Source organism: Apus apus, chromosome 5, assembly GCF_020740795.1.
Source record: "Apus apus isolate bApuApu2 chromosome 5, bApuApu2.pri.cur, whole genome shotgun sequence".
Classification (NCBI taxonomy): domain Eukaryota; kingdom Metazoa; phylum Chordata; class Aves; order Apodiformes; family Apodidae; genus Apus; species Apus apus.
Window position 1 is genome coordinate 19,572,464 of NC_067286.1, and position 21,067 is coordinate 19,593,530.

The window sequence follows — 21,067 nt, forward strand, 5'->3', positions numbered from 1 at the left end:
TTAGTTTTACCAGACTAAGTTTCTTTTCAGTAATGTAGATAGCTTTACGACAGGGTGACACACTTATTGGATGAGGGAAGGAAGGTGGATGGTATCTACCTTGACTTTAGCAAGGCCTTTGACAAGGTTTCCCACAGAATTCTCCTAGAAAAGCTGGCTGCTCATGGCTTGGATGTGCATGTTTCACTGGATAAAAAAACTGGTTGGATGGCTGGGTCCAAAGAGTTGTGTTGAATGGAGTTAAATGCAGTTGGTGTTCCCCAGGGCTCAGTGCTGGGGCCACTCTTGTTTAACGTCTTTACTGTTGACTTGGATGAGGGGATCGAGTGCACCCTCAGTAAGTCTGCAGATGACACTAAGCTGGGAGGGAGTGTCCATCTGCTTGACGGAAGGGAGCCTCTCCAGAGGGACCTGAACAGGCTTGACTGATGGGCCAAGGAAAATAGCATGAGTTTCAATAAGGCCAAATGTCGGGTCCTGCACATTGGCCACAACAATCCCTGGCAGTGCTAGAGGCTTGGGGAGGAGTGGCTGGAAAGCTGCCCAGCAGAGAGGGACCTGTGGGTGTTGAGTGACAGCCATCTGAACATGAGCCAGCAGCGTGCCTGGGTGGCCAAGAAGGCCAACACCATCCTGGCCTGCATGAGGAATAGTGTGACCGGCAGGACCAGGGTGGTGATCCTGTCCATCTACTCGGCCTTTGTGAGGCCATACGTCAAGTGCTGTGTGCAGCTTTGGGTGCCACAGTATAAGAAGGACACTGAGGTGCTGGAGAGGGTGCAGAGAAGGGCAACGAGGCTGATTAGGGTCTTGAGAACTGGCCCTATGAGGAGAGGCTGAGGGAGATGGGGCTGTTCAGCCTGGAGAAGAGGAGGCTGAGGGGAGACCTGATTGCTCCCTACAACTGCCTGAGAGGAGGTTGTGGTGTAGTGTCTTGTCCCTAGTGACTAGTGATGGGACAAGAGGAAATGGGCTCAAGTTGCACCACGGGAGGTTCAAATTGGATATTAGGAAAAAATTCTTCACAGAAAGAGTGGTGAGGCATTGGACCATGCTGCCCAAGGAGGTGGTACAATCACCATCCTTGGAAGTGTTCAAATAATGGGTAGAAGTGGTGTTTTGAGAGATGGTTTAGTGGTTAGGGGTTGTAGGGTGGATGGTTGGACTTGATGATCTTGAAGGTCTTTTCCAACCTTGATGATGATTCTATGATTCTATTCTGTTGTGGCCAAAACTAGCTATTGGAATTATTTCAAGCAAACTTCATTATTTAGTCCCTGCTTATGGCTTTTCCGTAATGCTGCCAGCTATTATATTTAGATTGGTGGTTGAGCCCTCCTCCTGCATTTGGCTAGTTTTGGATTTAGATATCCCTATTTTTTAAGGATGGGAAACAAAACTGAAACCCTGGTCCTATGCCATGACTATTTGATATGCCCCTGGTAAACTTTCTAATTCTTATCAATTCTTGCACAGGCTGCAGGGTCTTTCAAAGACATTAGTCAAAGTTTCATCTCGTTTTAGGGTGACATTAAAAAAAATATAGACAACCAGAATTGTTTTCTTTGCTTCTTTCATTATTTGAGGTACTATTTTGTCTGACTAAAGTAGTCAGCAGCATCCTAGTCAATATGGACCATATGCAAATCTTATTTCTATAACAGATGCATTTTCTGATAATAAACTGCCCACCATATTCATATTAGAGAGTAGAAAAAGTGTTTTTTCCTCTATTATACCTAGCTTTATTGCTCATTGGGCTAACAAGAAACATTAAGCATAAGTATAATTTTAGTAGGGCCTATTGGGATAAGACAATAGGGTAATGGTTTTAAACTAAAAGAAAGTAGGTCCAGGCTAGATATAAGGAGGACATTTTTAACAAAGAGAGTAATAAAACCCTGGAACAGGTTGCCCAGAGAGTTGCTAGATGTCCCACCCCTGGAAACTTTCAAGGTCAGGTTCAACAGGGCTCTAAGCAACATCATATTAGTTAAAGATGTGCCTAATCATTGCAGGGAGTAGTGGAATAGATGATGTTTAAAAGTCCCTTCCCACCTTGAACCATTCTATGAGTCTATTATTTTGTATTTCCTTTAAACTGCTGATTCTCTTATTTCCATAATCCTGATCATTCCAGAGTGTCCTACCATCCTTTATTTTATTAATACAATTTTATTTGGCTACATTCCTAAAGAAAAATCAAAATAAGTTTGTAAGGTTCAAACAGTCTGAAATACTGTATCTTAACCCAGCTTTAATGCAGAGCAGCAAGAACACTTCAAAAATGCAAGTACAGAGCAAAGAAAAATGTGTTTTGAGACTCCCAGTCTCAAAATGATGTGAAGAAGAGAGCTTAAACCCAAAGCATACAGGTATTGTTCAGAACAACTGAGTTATTTTGAGTCAACAATTGAATAACTAATTCTCTTTGTCCTGGTTTGAGCCAGGATGAAGCCAGTTTTCCTTTTACTGATTTTTTTTTCCCCGTTCAGTAACTTTTCTTTTAACTAGTACCAGAGTGTTCCAACTAAGACTGATAACAGTGGAATATTTTTCTAACTGCTGGATCTTCAAGGTCACACCTTTACTCTGCCGGCTCACACACTATGGGGAGATCTATGACCCCCCCCCCATAGAGGCTGAGTTAGACAGACAGCAAAATTGGCCAGAGATAATCCATTCCGTATATCTACGTAAGCTCAGACGAAGGTCAGAGATCACAGCAGACAACTTCTATCCTGCTTCTTTTTCCCTTCCATCCATGGCTGGAGTCCAGGGAGGACTCCATCCATCCATCCATCCATCCATCACCATCGACCCCCAGGCTCGAGCTCTCCTGACTCATCACTCTCTGCTTTCTCCAGCAGCAGTCTGGAATTTTTCGGGACTGTTCACAGCTCAGGAGAGTGCTGTGGGAGTTGCTGGGGATGGGAGGAGGCGAGAGGCTTTTGCACATATCTGAACATATTTGTATATAGTTATATATGTTATCTTTTATCATTGATGTTTAATTAAAGCTGTGTAGTTTAGTTTTCAATCCAGAGTGTCTCTCTTCTAATTCTCTCTCTCTTCTTCCCTACCTGGGTAGGAGGGAGGGGGGATTGAGAGCATTGTTGTTGAACCTGAGTCAAATGGTGACACATTTCTGTGTCAAGCTATTTGCAAATATGTTGTCTCACAACAAAGTCTAAACTGTGTTCACATATTTGTTCAACTTTGGCTCTTTAGTATGCAGAGCTTTAACTATTGTGTCTCCAAATTGAAAGCAGGTAGTGGTTAAGTCTGTAGAGTGCAAGAACAGCTTAATCACCAGCTAGTATCGGATTTTCTAACTAACTGTAGTGGTTAGACATCTTACTGTTCTGTGAGACTGTATTGGTCGAAATAGCAATCTACCCTCTCTGTTTTCATTGCTCCTATTTTTTACCATCCTGATTTATTTACATAAGCTGATTATAGCCCCCTCTTAGAACACATTAAAAAATTATCATTGTTAGAAGATTTGAATATGTGCCTGTATACTAAACTCTGTTTCTGAGCGTCTCAAACTACTATCACCCTGGTGAAGGAGATCCCACCTGGGCTGCATCTCGACTGACTTTTAAAACATGATTATCAATTAGTGGAAACCCATACTGAGCTCTAATGGGACTATGTTTTAGTATATTCATAAGTGATGTGGCAAAAAGAGCATTCATGGGAAGCAAAAAAAAATGAGGCAGCCTGCAGAGTGTTCCAAAATTATTTCACAACACTGAATCAAAATAGGCAGTAAAAGGGCCAATAAAATTCTAAGTTGATATTTTCAAAGTTATATACTTGGGGTTAAAATGACACATAGAGAGAATCTTCTAACAGGCTCTAATCTAGCTACCACATTGGGGAATATTCTTGAGATTACCTTTACAATTAAAAAAAAGAAATCAACTTCATGATGAGGGGGTAGTTAAAAAGGCTAGGTGAATTTTAGGAGTTACTAGAAACAAAATAAGGAACTCTTTATAAATCTAGTTTGCACTTGCATCTAGAATAGTGCTTTATAACAAATCAGACAGCAAGAACAATGCAGAAGAGGTTAATTACTATTTATAGATAATCAAACAATATATTAAGGTATCCAAATACATGAATTTAGGGTTGTTTTTTTTTTTCAATTTAAAAATACTTAAATACTACTTAATAAGGAAGACTGGTGGTTAGCACCTCCACATACTGCATTTGGTGTAAAGGTAATGATTATTTTTTAAAAATTTTAGATTATTTAGAAAGAAAACCCCACATCCCTAATCAGTGTTAATACAGTCGTAAGCCAAATCCTGCTCAATTCCTTCAAGCTTTATAAATACTTCCATTGGCAGGGTTGGGGAGTAGAGAGGGAAAAGTTCAAACAAATAAAAAAAAAAGAAAAAGGCAAAGGGTGAGAACTATATCAGCAAGATTCAGCATGGAGAATACCCAAGGAACAAGGCCAAGCAATAAAATGGTATCTAGAAAACAGAATTATAAGGTTACAAAGAAATGCACACATTGCTTACAGTAGTTTTGTTTTGTTGTTGGGCTTTGGGTTGGTTTTTTTTTGCCAATGAGAGGACTATTTTACTATTTAATGTTTTCTGAAGGGTCTATGAATTAGTACTTTGTTTTAAAAATGCTGTCTTGAGGAAAATTACTATGCTTCTTCATAGCCGAGAATGACTCACAAAGCTTCTTGATTGACATCAATTGCATTTTAAAGGTCTTCATTTACAGAATTCTAATAAAAATATTTTAGACAACTCTAAATATTGAAATGGCTTTCAAATCATTACATTTCCCTAAATATCACATACATTCTTCAAATAGGAGTTAATGCAGGGATTAAAGGGGAAAAAAAGAAAGCAAGCTAACCATAAATATACACAAAATTAGTAAATTTAATTTATATGAAGTATGAATGTAATTTCCTAACTGTAGGCCATGTGGTGGTAACTGACAGAAAAATGTGATGTTCTTTAAAGATATGGTAACAATTTTTGAAACCAAGGGCAAGATCTTTATAGTGACAGAAATAATGGAAAAGAAAATGATCTCACTATTTCTAATGTCTGAGGTTCAGACCAGAAAGAAGTAGAAATGCTCCTTCAGGGGGTAAGTTTTTTCTCTAGACTTCAAAAACTGCAGTAGTTACTAGTCTTGTGCACACAGTATCTATGGGACTTCTGTAATTAAAGAAACTAGCTGTAATATGTGGTAAGTTGTACTGTTCCATGCAGTCAATGAATCTTCCAGCATTTTTTTCACTAACTGATTTATTTATACCTGGGTTACAACTGAAAAAGGAAACCATCACATTTTAAAAAGCCCAGTTTGAAATTTGAAACCCCATTCATAAGTTGAAAAAAATTAAACCTTAGGACAACACCAAATGAGGTTTTTTAATTTCTTGGTTAGGTTTTCTGGTCAATGAGCCAGTTTTCTTCAGGTTGAAGTCTGTAACAGAAATAAGATTTAATTAACAGTAACTTTCTTCAGAATCACTTTACAAAGGTATTACTTACTATTGCAGTTGCAATTAAATTGCATATTAAATGAATAAGGAAAAAAATGATCACTCATAGTGTCAAATGAAAGACATTATATGACATTTAACAGATTAGATGGTCATAATTCTTCCATTCTGTTCCTCTTCTGGAAGTGTTGGTTTTTTTTCCCAGTGAAACCTAGCATGACCTGATTAAAAAACTGGGGCATCTCAGTTTAACTGGAGGGGAGCAAATGAAAAATGATGATGATGCTAAATAAGGCAGCAAAAGCATTTGCATGGTTTCCCCACACTATACAGTAAAATCTTCCAATCACTTAAGCTCCAAGATCAGCTCTTGAAATACCAAGGATTTCAGCAGGTCCTTATCAGCTGTTTGCCCGTGCTAGCGACTCTTAATGATAACACACAGAACTTGAAAGATTATAAGCTAAATTGATAAAAATCTAAATTTCAGATTTCTTATTTCATCTTTCTCCACATTCAGCTGAAGTTAGAGAAAGAGATTAGACAGAGAGATAACAGAAAATCACCAGTCCTGGATTCTGCATTGGGCCAGCCAACAAGGGATAGTTGGTGTCAGTGACGCCCATTATTTGACAAGGATGAGTAAGCGTGATTGAGTCATAAGACTGAGCTGCTGGAGTAGACTCCTGCCACTTTTGGGAGCAGGGTTTGAGGGGTTACAATGGGGTTTCGCCATCACCTCCCGCAAGTGCATGTCCTGAGGGCTGGTCCCTAGCAACCAGGCGATATTAAGAACAATGAAATAAAGTGAAGCTGGGGACAGTTGTCCCCGCTGTGTCCCCTTCCAATTTCTTCTATATCTCCATGGGACAACATGAGAAATAGAGAAAGCCTTGAAGCACTGTTCAGCAGTAGCTGAAACACTGGTATGTTATCAACCTTAGAAACTGCTATTGCTGTCCCAAAAGCGGGGTCTGTTACCTGGTGTGCAAGAAGCCGATCCACACACAGAGTCAAGATGTTTGCTTTAGTATCCAGTTCTGCACAGAAAAGGGAGCAGGGTCGTAATCCACAAAGCAAGCTCAGTTTCCCAAAACACAAGTGCTACTTTTATTCCCAAAAACTTGAGAAAGAACTTGTTCTCCAACTTTATTCTATCACTTGCACACACAATTGGTAAACTAATCTCTCACTTCCATTTAAAGTGGCAATGCTCAGGAACTTCACTGTGCATGTTCAGAGTGGGGGACTTGTTGTTAGAAGGGGTCCCTCTAGCCTGTGGGTGTGAATTTTAGAATGCTAATGGATCATTAATGTATTAATATGGTGATTGCAATTACTCAGTGGGTTTTTCCCAGTGCTTAAGGCTGTAACCAAGATAAAGTGTGGGGGGGTGCTCCTTTCCATCCCTTTTATCTGTCTTGCAGGTGTCCTGCAGGCCTGTCTCAAGGCCGGGCTGTTGACTACTTGTGGAGTGTTTTTCTCTAATTGGAATTTGGTTTTGTCTGATTCTTACTGTTTCACTGTTATCTAGATCTTGTTTTTATTCTACGTGTCTGTTATGTTCTCTTTTATGTGATTTTTTTCCCAATGTGCATTTTTCCCCTCCAAATTTTACTTACTTCAATTAATAACTGACATCACTCTGAAGAAAATTGAATCTGTCCCAGCCAAAAGCAGTATACCTATAAAGGTGAAAACAAGTCAGAGTGGGCAACTGGAAGCTGATGGAGTACAAAAATCCTTCTGTTATAAACAAGCATTGTATTTATATTTTCCATACAGTTAACTGGATTTGGTATATTTCAAAATAGAATTTTGATCACTTGGTAAGTAACCAGCTGCCCATGTCCACAGTGTAAGCGTTTACATAAGAAATAGTTGTTCAAGACAGCTAGTCAATGGGATCCAGAAAATTACCTCATTTTAAAGTCCACAGTTGTCTACAGTTAGGTTAAGTTCCATTGGCCATATTGAAGAGGTCCCTTAAGTCTGTCTAACGGAGTATAAAATGGGTCCTAAGAGAGCTCTTCCCTGGCTGGTGTGCTGGCTGGGTTGGAGGTCTGTTTGCCATTGCTCTCTCTGCTTCTGATGCTTCTGGAACTGGTTTTCTCACCAGAGAACATCATTCACTGAGACAGGTTGCCTTCTCCTGCCTCCTGGAGTAGGACAGGTGTGGCTGCTCCAAGGCTTTTGTGGACTGTCACTAGGACCCTGGACTTAGGTACCCCCATCTCCTGCTGAGAACAGATTGGGATTTTTCTAGTTGGGAAATAATTACCATGGTAGGCTCCATATTTATATATTTGTAATTCACCATTATCATTATTATTATTACTACTTAACTGAACCTGTTCTAGATTGCTTTCCAACCTTCAAGTTTTCAGTCAGGATCCAGCCTTTGCAGGAGCTGCACCTTGGGGCTGGGAGCTGAGGGGACAAAAAGACCCATCAAACAGTTATTGAGGGCCATTATCAGTTGTTCTGTTCATTGTTCATGGCTGCTGGAAAAAAAAGGAGAGAGAAGAAGATAAAAAGATTTAAAAAAAGAGGAATAGGAGACCAAATAAAAAAGAGCCTTCTGTGGCTGGGGCTAAGATCCTGCTTCCTCTCTTGTGTTCTTGCTTTTTCTCATGGAGCCTGCTCCTTGAGGAGCTGCACAAAAGGAGCCGAAGAAACGGAAGAAGGGACCTGGAGCAGACTAAAAGAGCTGATAAACTAAATGAGCTGGAATCACTGCTCGCTCCCCAAAACACTCCGTCATCAAGGGCTCCTAAGTCAGCCGCCGCAGCCAACGTGGGCCGGGGCTGCTGTGTACCGGGTATGCCGTTGCAGCTGTGCTCTGGCGGCTGAGCCACAGCTACAGCCATAGCTCCAGTCATTGCAGCCATGCTCCCAAGGCAGCACCCCATCACCGTGTGCCTGCCATGACCATGTACCTGCTGCTGCCTGTCGCCCGTCGTCACTACAGTTCCAGCCTAGCGCCAGCTTCACAGCTGAGCACCTAAGGCAGTTTGCTGTAGCTGCCGCCGCCCCGCAGCTGCCGAGCCCTGTTGTCGCTGCCATTCCAGCTGTCACTTCTTCGATTATGCGGCTGCTGCAGTTCCAGCTTAAAGCTACAGCCGCCACTGTTGTAGCCGCCGCCGAAGCTATCAGCGCTTCTGAGCCAGAGAGTCTTAAAGACTTACTGACCGAGAAATCTTTCTCTGTCTTTCTCTGTGTTCTTTTACCCCCACAAAGATAATCAGCCACATTCACACACGCACGTTGTCTACTCTGTATGGGAAAGAATTCAGGCTCTCTACCCCCAGCTATAATAGTGTTTCTTTCTTTCTCTTTACCACCGTGTATCACGCTCGAATACCCAGTGTAAACTCAGTGTAAACGTTATACACCCCAAGATTTACCTCCGGGAACCACACTTGCATATCCAGCCCCCGTCCCCCACCTCTTTTAAAACTTCTACATTAAAGTGGTATTTTAAGTGGTGCGCGCACACCTGGGCGCAGTTTATGTTCTAGAGACACACCCTGTGTAGCCAGCCAGTCCCAAGGTAGGGACGGACCCACTGGGAAAGTAAAACCAGCCAATTGGGGGCTATTCCTCCTCTAATTGAGAAGAAGAGAAGGGACGATCTGTGATTCAACTAGTTTTTCTAGCCCGGGTTGGACTCGGGCCGCAACACTTTCCCACTCAGGATTAGATTCAGACACAGAAAGCTTTGCATTTGTGATTTCCGTGCTAAGTTGTTGTAAATCTCTGTATTCAGGGTTAAATGTTTCCGATGCAGAAAAAACAGTAACACAAGTTGCTGGTGTCACTGCATGTTGGTGTCCCCCAGGTAAATACTGAATTAGATTAAAGGATAAATATCTTCAAACTTCTGCAAAGAATAATGTCTAGTTACCTGGATGATTACACTCCCCCAGTAAAGCATTTACCTTCTGTAATGTCAGTGTTTAATTGGAATGACTCCAGTGTAAGTGAGACTAATTTTTCTGGTAACTTATCTTCCGAGCCTGGAATTCATTGTCATTGCTCATACGGTATTAGAGATTTTGTGTATATACTTGAGAGTTGTCTTGCTTGATGTTTTCTGGGAAGTAGGACAAAAACCTCACTCAGTTTTCAGGCAGATAGACAACACCCTGTAAAGACAAAGGTTTTTAATATTAATAGTGGTGAGTTCTTAAAACCAAACCTTTCTATACAACTTCAAAACAGAAACAGTTGACACACTTTTTCCTGTTTTATTCATTATCTCTCAGTAAGCTTGACAGCAAAGGGACCCACTGCAACTCCAGACCTTTCAAAAAGCAAAAAGCAAAATCCACTTTTATTCAGTGATTTTTCCCTGGATATTATATAACACAGCCATTCTTGATGGTTTATATTTTTTGTTAGTTAAAATAGATCATCCTTCCTCAATAAATGTATATAAGGGAAATTTTTACCATTAAACACATAATAGAACGTTAGGATTTACCCCTTGTTCTCAAAATTAAATCTCCAGTGACAAAAATGTAATTATTTTTTCCTAAGCCCAAAGTTTTGATACTCTTATCCATTGTGTTGGCTTGGTGTGGTGTGGTTTTGGTAGTGGGGGAGGGGCCCCACAAGGGTTAATCCTGTGAGAGGCTGCTGAAAGCTCCCCTAGCTCCAAAAACCCTGCATCACTGGCTAAGATGAAGCCCATTAGCAGCAATGCATGGGCCTCTGTGATTAACATATTCAAGAAGGGGAATCCAACTGCTGTAAGTGCTCAGGGCAGAGAAGAGGGGGAGATGAGAGCAATGCCGGAGCAGAGATACCAAGGCCGGTGAGGAAGGAGAGGAAGGAGGTTCCCAAGCAGAGGTTCCCCTGCAGTCTGTGGTGAGAGAGCAGGCTGTCCCCCTGCAGTCCCAGGAAGAGCACTTTGGAGCACTCTGTGAAGGACCATGGTGGAGCAGATGTGGACCTGCAGCCATGGAGGACCCTGCACCATAGGAGGTGACTGCACCCAAAGCAGGCTGTGACTTAGTGGGAACTCTGTGCTGGAGCAGTCTGTTCCTGAAGAACTGCACCTCGTGGGAGGGACTCATGTTGAATGGGTTCGTGAAGGACTCTCTCCTATGGGAGGGACCCCACACTGAAGTAGGGGAAGACTGTGAGGAATCCTTCTCCCTGACGAGGAAGGAGTGGCAGAAAATAACATGACAAACTGACTCTAAACCCCATTCCCTGTCCCCCTGGGATGAAGGAGCTAGAGAAATGGGGAACAAAGTAATCTGGGCCCAGGAAGAAGGGAGGAGTGGGGTTTTGAATCTGGTTTTTGTTTTCTTTTTGTTCTGTTTGCATATGACTAGTGATAATTGGTGAGTGAAACTTCATTGTCCTTGTCTCAATCCAGTTGGATTTTCTACGGGGGAGGAGTAAGTGAGCAACTGCATGGTTCTTTGTTGCTGGCTGGGCCTAATCCATGATGTCCATATTGTCATTTCCTTAAAAATTTGAAGCTTTTTACCCTGGCTGAAAACAGTATTGTCCCCTGTGTTTTCATTTAATTTCTATGAAATGCCGTTACAATTATAGAATAGAGTACATGTTGTGTGAGTAACGGTGATTCTGTCCCTCATGTTTCAATTTAGAGACATTAGAAACTGTTTTGCTATTCAATGCTTAATGTTCTGTTGACTTCAGTAAATTTTAATTAGCCTCATTGACAGTTGATCTGATGGTGAACCTCTGGTAAGAACTAGGCATAACCTAACAGCTATTGCAAATTTCATTAAGCTTTTACAACTAACTAAAAAACACAAATCAATTAATGGAGGAATTAGCACATTGAAGGGTACCTCAATCAGAACATAAACTGTCATCACAGACAGCCATTTTTCAAGCTAAGCTAGAAAAGGCAGGCTTCAGACTAATTCTAATTCTTCTGTCTCAGCAGTGAGATTCCTTGAGCATTCTTGACAAGGAAAATTGTTTAATTGACACTAACCTAAAGATAGATTTATACAAAAATTAGGATGGGCAAGTGATAGATTATGCCTGAGTATAGAAAAAGGCTTTGTTTTGCATCTTGCTCTAGAGGACATGTATATATAGTTTTTCTCTAATTAGGCAAGAATATGCAAGTATTCTGATGAAAAATTGAAATAAAAATTCCAAGCTAAAATACATTGTTTCAGATACTTTTTAAAGAAAACTGAAGAACATACTGTAGTCAAAGATAACAGAATTAACATATTTTTGTAACACTGCTTGAATGCATATTTGACATCTCTTGAAATAATACAAATAGAACACTTTAGTGTCATGGAGAAGCTTCAAGTTTCAAAAATAACTTTTGGGGAATTAACAGCTGAAAACTAGGACACTTCAGCCAGAAGTGCATTCTTGACAAGGTAAAGGAAAACACTGCAAAAATTATACTGCTATTTTCCAGATCTATCTAGTCTGAATTGTGAGGATCATGCAGTGGCTTACAGAACATGAAATCTGCAATCTTCCCACTTATGTACATTAACATTTGAGAATTGGATAAAGTAAGATTTATTCAAACAGTTTTAGATCAGAGATTCAATGACATGGCTAGACTACTAAAATACTACTGCTCCTGACAAAAACGGGGGGAAACAGAACTACAAGACACAACTTTTGCTTCTAGCCTGGATTATGAATATTATGCTACATTGAAGTAAAAAAAAAAAAAAGTCTTGCTGGTGAATGGTGAACGATAGGTGCATTGCATTGTTTGATAGCTCTCTTGGGTCTATATTGCAATTCACATACACACTGTAAAAATTTGCAGATCATCTTAAGCAGCTTCAAAGAAAGGAGCTGGAAGTATAACACTCTTTGTAACATCTCTGATACTTTTCATACTGAAAGCTGAATCTGAGAGACTTGTAGTGAATAAACTGTTCTGTTGCAGAAACAATACAATTTGGTGGCGAAAAAAAAGGGACCTGACATTAGCATCAGCCTTGTAATTCCATTCTGCACATCCTGATGCCAGCTGTAACCACAACCAAGATAAGCAAACTGGTGAAACTTCACTGATTGTAAACTAACAGGCTGGAGCTAGTCTTATGACTGGGGAGAGCTAGCTACATCCCTAGCCTTTCACATATAAGCCTAAAAAAAACCCAAACCAAAACCGAAGTAGGATCTCTGATACAAAGCAGTGAGGAAGTGCAATTGCCAAGCTTCCAAGTTTTGACTGAGGTCCTTTTGCTTTGCTGCTAGAGCAAAGGCCATGACTCAAAGGGATTTTAAGGGACCACAGGTGATCTGGACAGCGAGCTCTATGGACCACAAGTGGAGTAGGGGGTGTATGAAGGCCTCAGCATTTCCAAATGCAAAGCCTAAACACTATGACTCTCATTAGCCAGCATCCCATGCAGTCGTTTGTATTTAGCTCTGCCTCTGTAACAAGACTCTGAAAAGTGTTCTGTGTTCACTTTATGCCTTCTTATTCTCCACCACCGAAGAAACTCTTGTGAAGGTGCAGCAGGTGACAGGCTGCCCAGACCAGAGCTCTTCTCTCTCTGCTCACCAGCCTGCCGGAGGCCGCCGTAATCAGAGGTAATTGCCCGGGCTGTTATCTTCCTGCAGCCTGCGTAGTGCTTCCAAATAGCTCTAATCGAATTGCTAAATTTTTTGCCCTTCCTAATACCGTGGGTTAGCGAAGGGGGAAATGACTCAGGGGAGGTGGAGGAGAGAGGGGTGGGCGGCTCTCCGCTCCCCTCCCCCTCCCGGAAGGTGTCCCTCCCGCGCGGTAGTGCTGCAGCCCATAAAGAGCGGAGAGAGCAGAGGGTGGGCGTGTAGATCCACGTCCGCGCGTTGTGGTCATGCAGTGAGTGTCTGCTGGCAGGACTGCAGCCGTGGGACAAGCTGCTCCGCCACCAACAACAGGTGAAACGCTGCGAGAGAGAGAGACTGTCGCGTCCAGCTCAAGGTACTCACCTCCCTACCTCTCAGCCTCTCTCCCAGTGGGAATCTGGGTGCCAAACTGGTAGCCACAGCCACCCTGCCAACACTGGGAAGAAGATTCACCCCCAGTTCCCACCTGCGACAGGGATGCTCACATGCCCTGAAGGATCCGTAATTGGAAGGCAAAGTGATAACTCGGAGCATTTACCCTAGTACTCTTTCTTTCCAGATGCAGAGGTGCACTAGTGTCCTGTTTCTGTCTTTAATCCTTAGTGCCACACTGTCGGAAACATTTGGACTGGTTTTCTCAGTAAGTACTTATTTCAGTTTTGGAGGTCCTATTTATTGGGCAGCATTTATGTCTAAGCTGGCAAGTAACAGTAAATCTTGCAGTGTTATTTAGATACAGGGGTTGGACAGGATGCAGTGCTGAAAAGCATTTTGGGCAGTAAACAGGTTTTTGGAATTTTGGGCTTTGAATACTAGCTTCCTTGCAACAAATAATATGACTAAAGGGGGAAAAGTGCCTAGTTTATGGACCAAAATAGAATGGATGTCCCATCCAATTCAAAAAGCATTGTACATATGGACTTTTTCAATAAAGAGCTGTTATGTACATCCAAACAAAAGAAAACATTGCTGATTGTGATTATAAGGGGATTATAAGGAGGTAATATAAACGTGGAGTATAAAGTCAAAATTTCTGACTTCAAAGAGTAATTTGCAGTTTTACATTTGGTATGAAAGCTTCAGACCCCATGGATGTTAACAGCAAAACTTGATTTCAAGCCTTCAGAAGGTGCTTCCTGCTAAGAGAATGTTCATTTGAGTGCTGTTTGCTGTGTCTTCAGAAAGCACTGTGTAGTTCATGTAATAATATGCTTGCATATTTTTTTTTAAGGCAAAGGAAAAAAGAGGCTGGACTTTGAATAGTGCTGGTTACTTACTTGGGCCCCGTAAGTCAAGTGTTCCTTTTTTGCATTATTTCAAAATGCAGTCTTTTTTCTTGTAAACCAGTTTGCTGTAGTGTGCTACTAATGTTTCTGATGAATATAGTAATTTTGTCTAAAACTGCAAGACTGAAAAAACTCATTTGGGAGAATGTATAGATTGTTGTTATATGTCTGTCTATTATAGAATTGAGTTCTCTTAGATAATAACTGTTCTTTCGTAAAGCAGAGTTGCACTGTCAGACTTTATATGCAGAAGCAAATCTGGTTGCTCTTTGAGCTCCTGAACTGTAGTTTTCATATGACAAATGCTCCTTTCTATATCTCTGGAAGTGTTACAAAATCTTACACCATCTTAGCTTTCAAAAGAAGAATGACAAAATGTTCTAAATTTATTTAAGACATCACCTTTAAATCTATTTCAAAATTGCTTTGCTACCTGGCTTTATTATACTTTTCCCAATTAAAACAAAGCAAATTAAAACAATTACATGCAAATTCATGACTGTAAATACTGATAGCTTACTGTGTAAAAAATATGTAATGTACAAGTTTTTAAAATACAGGAGCACAGTGACTTAAAAATATGGAGAACCACGAAGGTAAAGTATGAGAAAAGTGAAATGCAATGCTAATCTGTCTCAAATATCTGTTGTTGTACTATTATTTATTGTTAGTGTAATAATAATAACAAACATTACCAGTGTTTCTATATGTTCAGTCTCTGTGGTCCATGACAAATACTACAGGTACTTACTGTGACTATCTTCATTCTTTTTAAGTAACCTTAAGGATACCTAAAAACCAAAAGAACAAACAAAACAATGCATCTTAAATATATTAAATGTCTGGGGAGTGTATTTTCCTCAAGCAGATCTAACCAACTGGCAAAGATACTGTGGGGAAAAGTGCCATTTATCTAAGACTGGATAACAGGAATCGTCATTTGTTGCAGGTTATATTGATCAGCTTTTACTGATAAAGGAAATGCCTTGCAAGAGGAAGAGAAGAGGTACCAGGGACATGTAAGATAGTTTTTGAAGGTTATTAATGTAACCTATCAGCAGTTTCCTTTTAAGCAAACTCATTTGCAACATTTTATTAAAATAGAGGAAAGAGGGGCAAAAACAACTTTCCAAATTATATGTGAATGTGCAAACTTACATTTTCTTTACAGCTTTAACATACGTAGTACAGGACTAGGTCTGTAAATTATATAAATCATCAGCACAAATTCGGGAGCAAAGTTATTTTATTTAGTGATCCATTAATTTCCTCTTTGTCATCTTGGACATCTGAAGTGCCCATCATGGTATTTTCTTTGAAGTACAAGAAAAGCAAGCAATATAGCAAAAGTTGTTCTTAAGTCAATTGACTCTTCTAATTTTTAATTTATTTATCAGATGCAGTAGACAACCACAGATCTTTTAATGACAAGCATGGTTTCACTGGTAAACGTGAAATACAGCCTGATGAGGCTATTAAAGCAGGTAATGGAATTCTAAAAGTCAGTATTGTTAATGTTTTTTACGTTTAGTAATTTATGTAGTGTTATTGAATTAACTGACTACCTAGATACAAGACTATTCCTGCACTTTTAAAAAAAATCCTAATAAACATGAAAAGAAGAAAAATGAAATTTGGCCACTCAGTGTGATCCTTGTATATGGTCATATTTCAAGTGTCTTGGTGCCTAGGCAAAAGTACCATAATTATGTTGCTTTTGAAGTATAATAGATCATACTACCTGGAATAAACCTGTTTTGATTTTTTTTTTTTTTCTTTTCATATGTTCAAATAAGTATTTAAAATGTCACCCAAGACCTGTTCCATAACATGCAAGAGTTAAATTTTTTTAGCAAAGAATGAGCCATTAATGGAAACTTTTTAATTTTTTTTAAAATTCTGATACTCCAGAGCTGAAACTACACCTCAGAACTGTATGGCACTGTTTATGTTTTAAGAATATTCACTATAAAGAAAAAAAAATTCCACGTTAAGTCTCACAATGTTTCCTATATTTAAGCAATATGGATTATCTTCACTAAAACACTGAGAATCTGATGAAAACCAGAGTCAAGTCAACATCTTGTTTTGAGGTTGCAAGTAATATAATTTAGTAAATTGCAATGCAGCCTTGGTCTGCATTTATCATCCAAATCTGGGCATCTACAAAATATGTCTAGGCTGCCTTTATGAAGAGAAGCTGGCATTTTCAGGATTTGAACACCCAACTGTTTCTTTCTCCTGAGGAGAAACTAAATCTGCTGCAGACATCTAAAGTGAACTGGGATGAATCTCATTTTTAGACTGTCAAAGAATGATCTGTTCCTCACTGCAAACTAAGAAAGCAGTACTTACTTGAGTGCTAGTGCAGTCATCACTGCACTAATGGGGGAAGACAATCCCAGCTGGAGAACTCTCAGAGGCTATTGTAAGTTTCTCAGAGTAATCACATATAGCCACACATAGCCACGTCACATGCATTTGATGTATATACTGTGTTAACATTAAGTAACTATCAACTTGTTTTATAGGGAATCTTGGAAGGACACTGGCTGATGAAAACATTGTGCGCACAGTAATTGAATTTTTGGCTTATTTACATCTCAAAGGTGAGTGAAAACCTTTATAATATTTAACATTGTCTCATGTAAAATTTATTAAGAAGACAGGACTATCCTTGGGTGTACAAGTCTGCTACTGATTTGTGAAGCATCTCCATTGGGGGAAGGAATTGTCAATTTCCTTTTAGTGCCCTTAGGAATAGGCCTGATTTAGAGAGTTCAGATGTTTCTGCTGAACTGCAGGTCAATGAATATCCAAGACAGCAGGATTCTAATGTAATCACTCTGGGCACCATGAAAATAACTACTACTAAAATCGTAAAACAACTAAACACGGTCTGATTACATGTTAGTTACTATAAGACAACTCAATAAAATAAATAAGACATCAGTTTAATGCCAAGAACAGTTGGTTAAAATCCTGAAACACTTGTTAGTGACAAAATAAGTACATCTCCCTTTGTGCATGTATTCTACAATAAAGTGACATCATAAAATTGTAACAATACTAAGTTGAATGTTGGCAAACAGCTCAAAAAGCTACTAGTAAAAATTCTGTGAAGTATCAAAGTTGTGTAAAGAATTGTAAAACTGATTACAGCTGATTCTATAGGAATGGTAACTTTAGTATAGCATTAGGTGAAGACCTTTGCCTGCTTCTGAGTTTTCATTAGTTTTGATTTAAAAAAAACCCAACAAACCACAACAAAATTCTGATCTCTACAAAATGTTAAAAAATAAATGCAAAGAACACAAGAAGGAAAAAAATGTTTTTTACTGCAAATGTTGGAAATTCTCTGTCTCAGAAAGCAGACAATTCAATAAATCTGTATCTTCTATATTGTCGTTGCATACAAAAAATTATAAACAGTTTTGTGGCAAATGCACGCTGTGGAATAGTAACAAAGAGTTATGTGTTACATCTGTATTTTAGTATCATCATTAAAAGAAACTTTCAACAGATCTATTTTTTTGTGTAGCTAGGAAAAAATTGTAGACCTCTTTGGCATAATTTTTTAAATTACTTGCATCTAGTTGAGTGAAAATATCAACCCAGTGTTTATTTAATCAACTTTGCATTTGAAAAAAGCCTCTATGGTTAGTACTAAAGGCCCAAGACAATTCAAATATGTATTTCACTAGATTATTAGCATCTACATGTACTATGTATGAAGTAGTAGTTTGTTTGATGTGGCCCTGTGAAGAAGGAGCCCTAATCACTTCTTTACCCTGCTATGTGAGCCTTGACATAATAGGACAATAACAGAACACAACAGAAAGGGTGTTGCCATGGTTTAGACAGTTCAGTCACCCTAGCCCACCTGAGAAGGGGAATCTTGAAAAAGAAAAGAGACCAGTGGGTTGGAAGGAAAACAGATTGAATAGAAAAATAATAATAAACTAATATTAACCCAAATGATCATAATCAAATAATAGAATCATGGAATGGTTTGAGTTGGAAGGGACATTAAAAATCATTTATTTCCAACCCCTCTGCATGGGCAGGAACACCTCCCACTAGATCAGGTTGCTCACAGCCCTGTCCAACCTGGCCTTGAACACCTTGAGGGATGGGGCAGCCACAACTTCCCTGAGCAACCTGTTCCAGTATCTCACCACTTTCACATTAAAGAATTTCCTCCTAATGTCTAACTTATATCTCCCCTCTTCCAGTTTTGATCCATTACCCCTTTTTTACCCTTTATTCTTTCACTACAAACCCTTGTAAAAAGTCCCTCCCCAGCTTTCCTGCAGGACCCCTTTGGGCACTGGAAGGCTGTTAAAAGGTCTCCTTGGAGCCTTCTCCAGGTTGAACAGCTGCAATGCTCTCAGCCTGTCCTCATAGGAGAGGTGCTCCAGCCCTTGGATCATCTTCCCTGGCACTCCTCTGGGCTTCCTCTAGGAGCTCCAAGTCCTTGGGGGCTCCAGAATTATACAGAGTACTCTAGGTGGGGTTTCATGAGAGCCAAGTAAAAGGGGATGATCACCTCCCTTGACATGCTGGCCACATTTCTTTTGATGCAGCCCAAGACACAGTTGGCATTCTAGGCTGCAAGTGTACATTGCCAGCTCACATTGAGCTTCTCGTCCACCATCATTCCTAAGTCCTTCTCCTCTGGACAGTTTTCAATCCATTCTCCATCCAGCCTGCATTTACTTGGGATTGCCCCAACTCAGGTGCAGGACCTTGCACTTGGCCTGGTTGAACTTTGTGCAGTTTGCATGAGCCCACCTCTCAAGCCTATTAAGGTCCTACACAAAGTTATACTTGGTTCCAGATGGTAGTTGCAAGCTGTGAGTTTCTAGCAGTGAAAGCTGAGTGCACAACACTGCAAACCACAACAGCTCCAGTGAGAAGGCAACAGTCACAGCAAGCTGAGGCATAGGCATGAGCAGGATGATTGACAAGACAGTTGGGTCCCTCTTGGGAAGGCAGCCATGGTAGAAGAAAAACATCCTCCTAATATTCCCATTATATAGTGAGGGTGAAGTTTATGGTATGGAATACTTCATCTTGGGTCAGCAGCTCTGGGTTTCTGCCCCTCCTAGCTCACTGCAGCTGCATGGTTCAAAACTACCCTGAATTTGGTCACAATAGAAACCTGCATATCAGAGCTGGTTATAAACAATACCAATGCATCTTACCTCTTTTGTTCTCAGAAAGCTGGACTCTGCAGCCTCTCAAAACTAGAGTTTCTCTATACAGAAAAATCATTTTATGGTTATTTATCAGTAAAACCAGGGCATGTGTGAAATGTTGCACTCAAGCATGCACTCTGTGATGAGTAGGCCAGGAGTTGCTAAGTTGGGCAAGAAAACAAAATGCATTACATAGAAATAGAAATACAAATCACTTATTCTCTGGGGCAAATGAGCAAAAGCTGTAACAATTCCTTGTTTAGGATAGATGTTTTTATTCAGAAAAAACCAGATGTTTTTATTCAGAAAATATGGTATTATGTTTCCTCATAAAAAAAAAAAAAGGAATCTCCATGTCATATACGATTACTTTTCCTGGAGATAGTTCTTGTATTCCCAGGTTTCAAAAGACACAGAATGTTATAATATTATCCCTTAAAATATTTGTTGGCAAGACCTAGTAAAACTCTTACACAAAATCAGAACTGTAGATTTAGGAGGTGAAAAACATACTTTATTATGGTAGAGGTGCTTTAACATTTTTCCTCAAATGACATTTTGCTATATTAAATGTGTTGGTTTAGATATGTTCTTTTGGGGGGGAAGCAGAAAACTCCACTCATAGGATTCAGACTCAGGGAATTGTTATTCAGATAAGAAATTAACTTAAATATGCAAGATAAAGTGAATATTTTAACTCCTAAGAAGTATCTTGGCAATAACTAAAAATAGCCTTCAGCTCTTTTGAAATATTCCCTCCAGCTTTAAAGGCTTCCCATAGGAAGGCTGTAGGGTGGCAGCTAAAAATTGGACAATATTAAAACTTTTGAGATGCTGGGATAGAGCAATAACAATTGACATAATACAACTGATATAATTTCATTGTTATTCTGTCAGTTATGTTTCTAAAAAGGTGAAATTATAGCAGGAAATATTATTAACATTTAAAAGAAAATACAATCGTTTATAAATTAAAATTTGAAAAGATCAAGGATTTTACTCTTAAAATTGAGAGAAGAAAAAATATGAAAATGTATACTATTGAAATTGGATTTAATTCTATAAATTGATAAGATTAATATGCATACTTATGTGTTAATTAATTTTTTTTCTTTTTGCAGAGGTCGGAGCACTTGACAAACTACCAGAGGGAAAAAAACTGTCTTGAAGAGAATGGATTTTATTTTGTTGTAAAGTAGATTTAGATTGAATTTTAAACAAAAGATCCAAATGAGCTGAAGATGAGAAGTAGTGTTTGCATTAACGTGATAAATGGTCAACAGTATTCTGTCCTTCAGTTTTTGTTTGTTTATTTGTGTTTTCTTATTTGCGCTTTTTTTATCCTCTCCTGTGATGTTATAGTGTAAAATTTAGCCTTTGTAAAATTTTCCTGTAGGTAAATAATACAATAAAAATAAAGAGCAACTACCTTGCTTCATTTTAAAATTAAATACATGCCAGCATACAATGCATCATATACAAAGCACAGGTTAAATTTT

At 39.4% G+C, this 21,067-nt stretch overlaps 2 protein-coding genes and 1 long non-coding RNA gene across 9 annotated transcripts in view; 2 read left to right on the forward strand and 1 right to left on the reverse strand.

Moving 5' to 3' along the window:
- The window catches only part of PPP6R3 (protein phosphatase 6 regulatory subunit 3), a 103,947-nt gene extending 90,808 nt beyond the window's left edge, over window positions 1–13,139 (forward strand). For 4 of the 6 annotated variants that reach the window (XM_051620249.1, XM_051620254.1, XM_051620253.1 and 1 more), the window contains one exon: window positions 12,970–13,139. In XM_051620249.1, coding sequence (XP_051476209.1) covers window positions 12,970–13,057 — 88 coding nt within the window. In that variant the 3' untranslated portion in view covers window positions 13,058–13,139. Of the gene's footprint in view, window positions 4,786–12,969 lie in introns of those variants that run through there. The other 2 variants (XM_051620250.1, XM_051620252.1) reach the window with 1 other exon arrangement.
- LOC127385046 (uncharacterized) lies at window positions 5,325–7,496 on the reverse strand. The gene is made up of 4 exons (XR_007889581.1): window positions 7,412–7,496; window positions 7,114–7,176; window positions 6,473–6,531; window positions 5,325–5,472 (listed from the first exon to the last, which is right to left on the reverse strand). It is a non-coding gene; the product is annotated as an uncharacterized LOC127385046 (long non-coding RNA).
- Window positions 12,990–20,996, forward strand: GAL (galanin and GMAP prepropeptide). 2 transcript variants are annotated; one of them, XM_051620271.1, is made up of 6 exons: window positions 12,990–13,063; window positions 13,641–13,721; window positions 14,313–14,367; window positions 15,765–15,851; window positions 16,899–16,976; window positions 20,690–20,996. In XM_051620271.1, the coding sequence occupies exons 2-6, from the start codon at window positions 13,641–13,643 to the stop codon at window positions 20,734–20,736; spliced, it is 348 nt and encodes a 115-aa protein (XP_051476231.1). In that variant the 5' UTR covers window positions 12,990–13,063; the 3' UTR covers window positions 20,737–20,996. The 2 variants fall into 2 exon arrangements, with proteins under 2 accessions (XP_051476231.1, XP_051476230.1); XM_051620270.1 differs by lacking the exon at window positions 12,990–13,063 and adding an exon at window positions 13,264–13,436.
- Window positions 20,997–21,067: the final 71 nt, after the last annotated feature.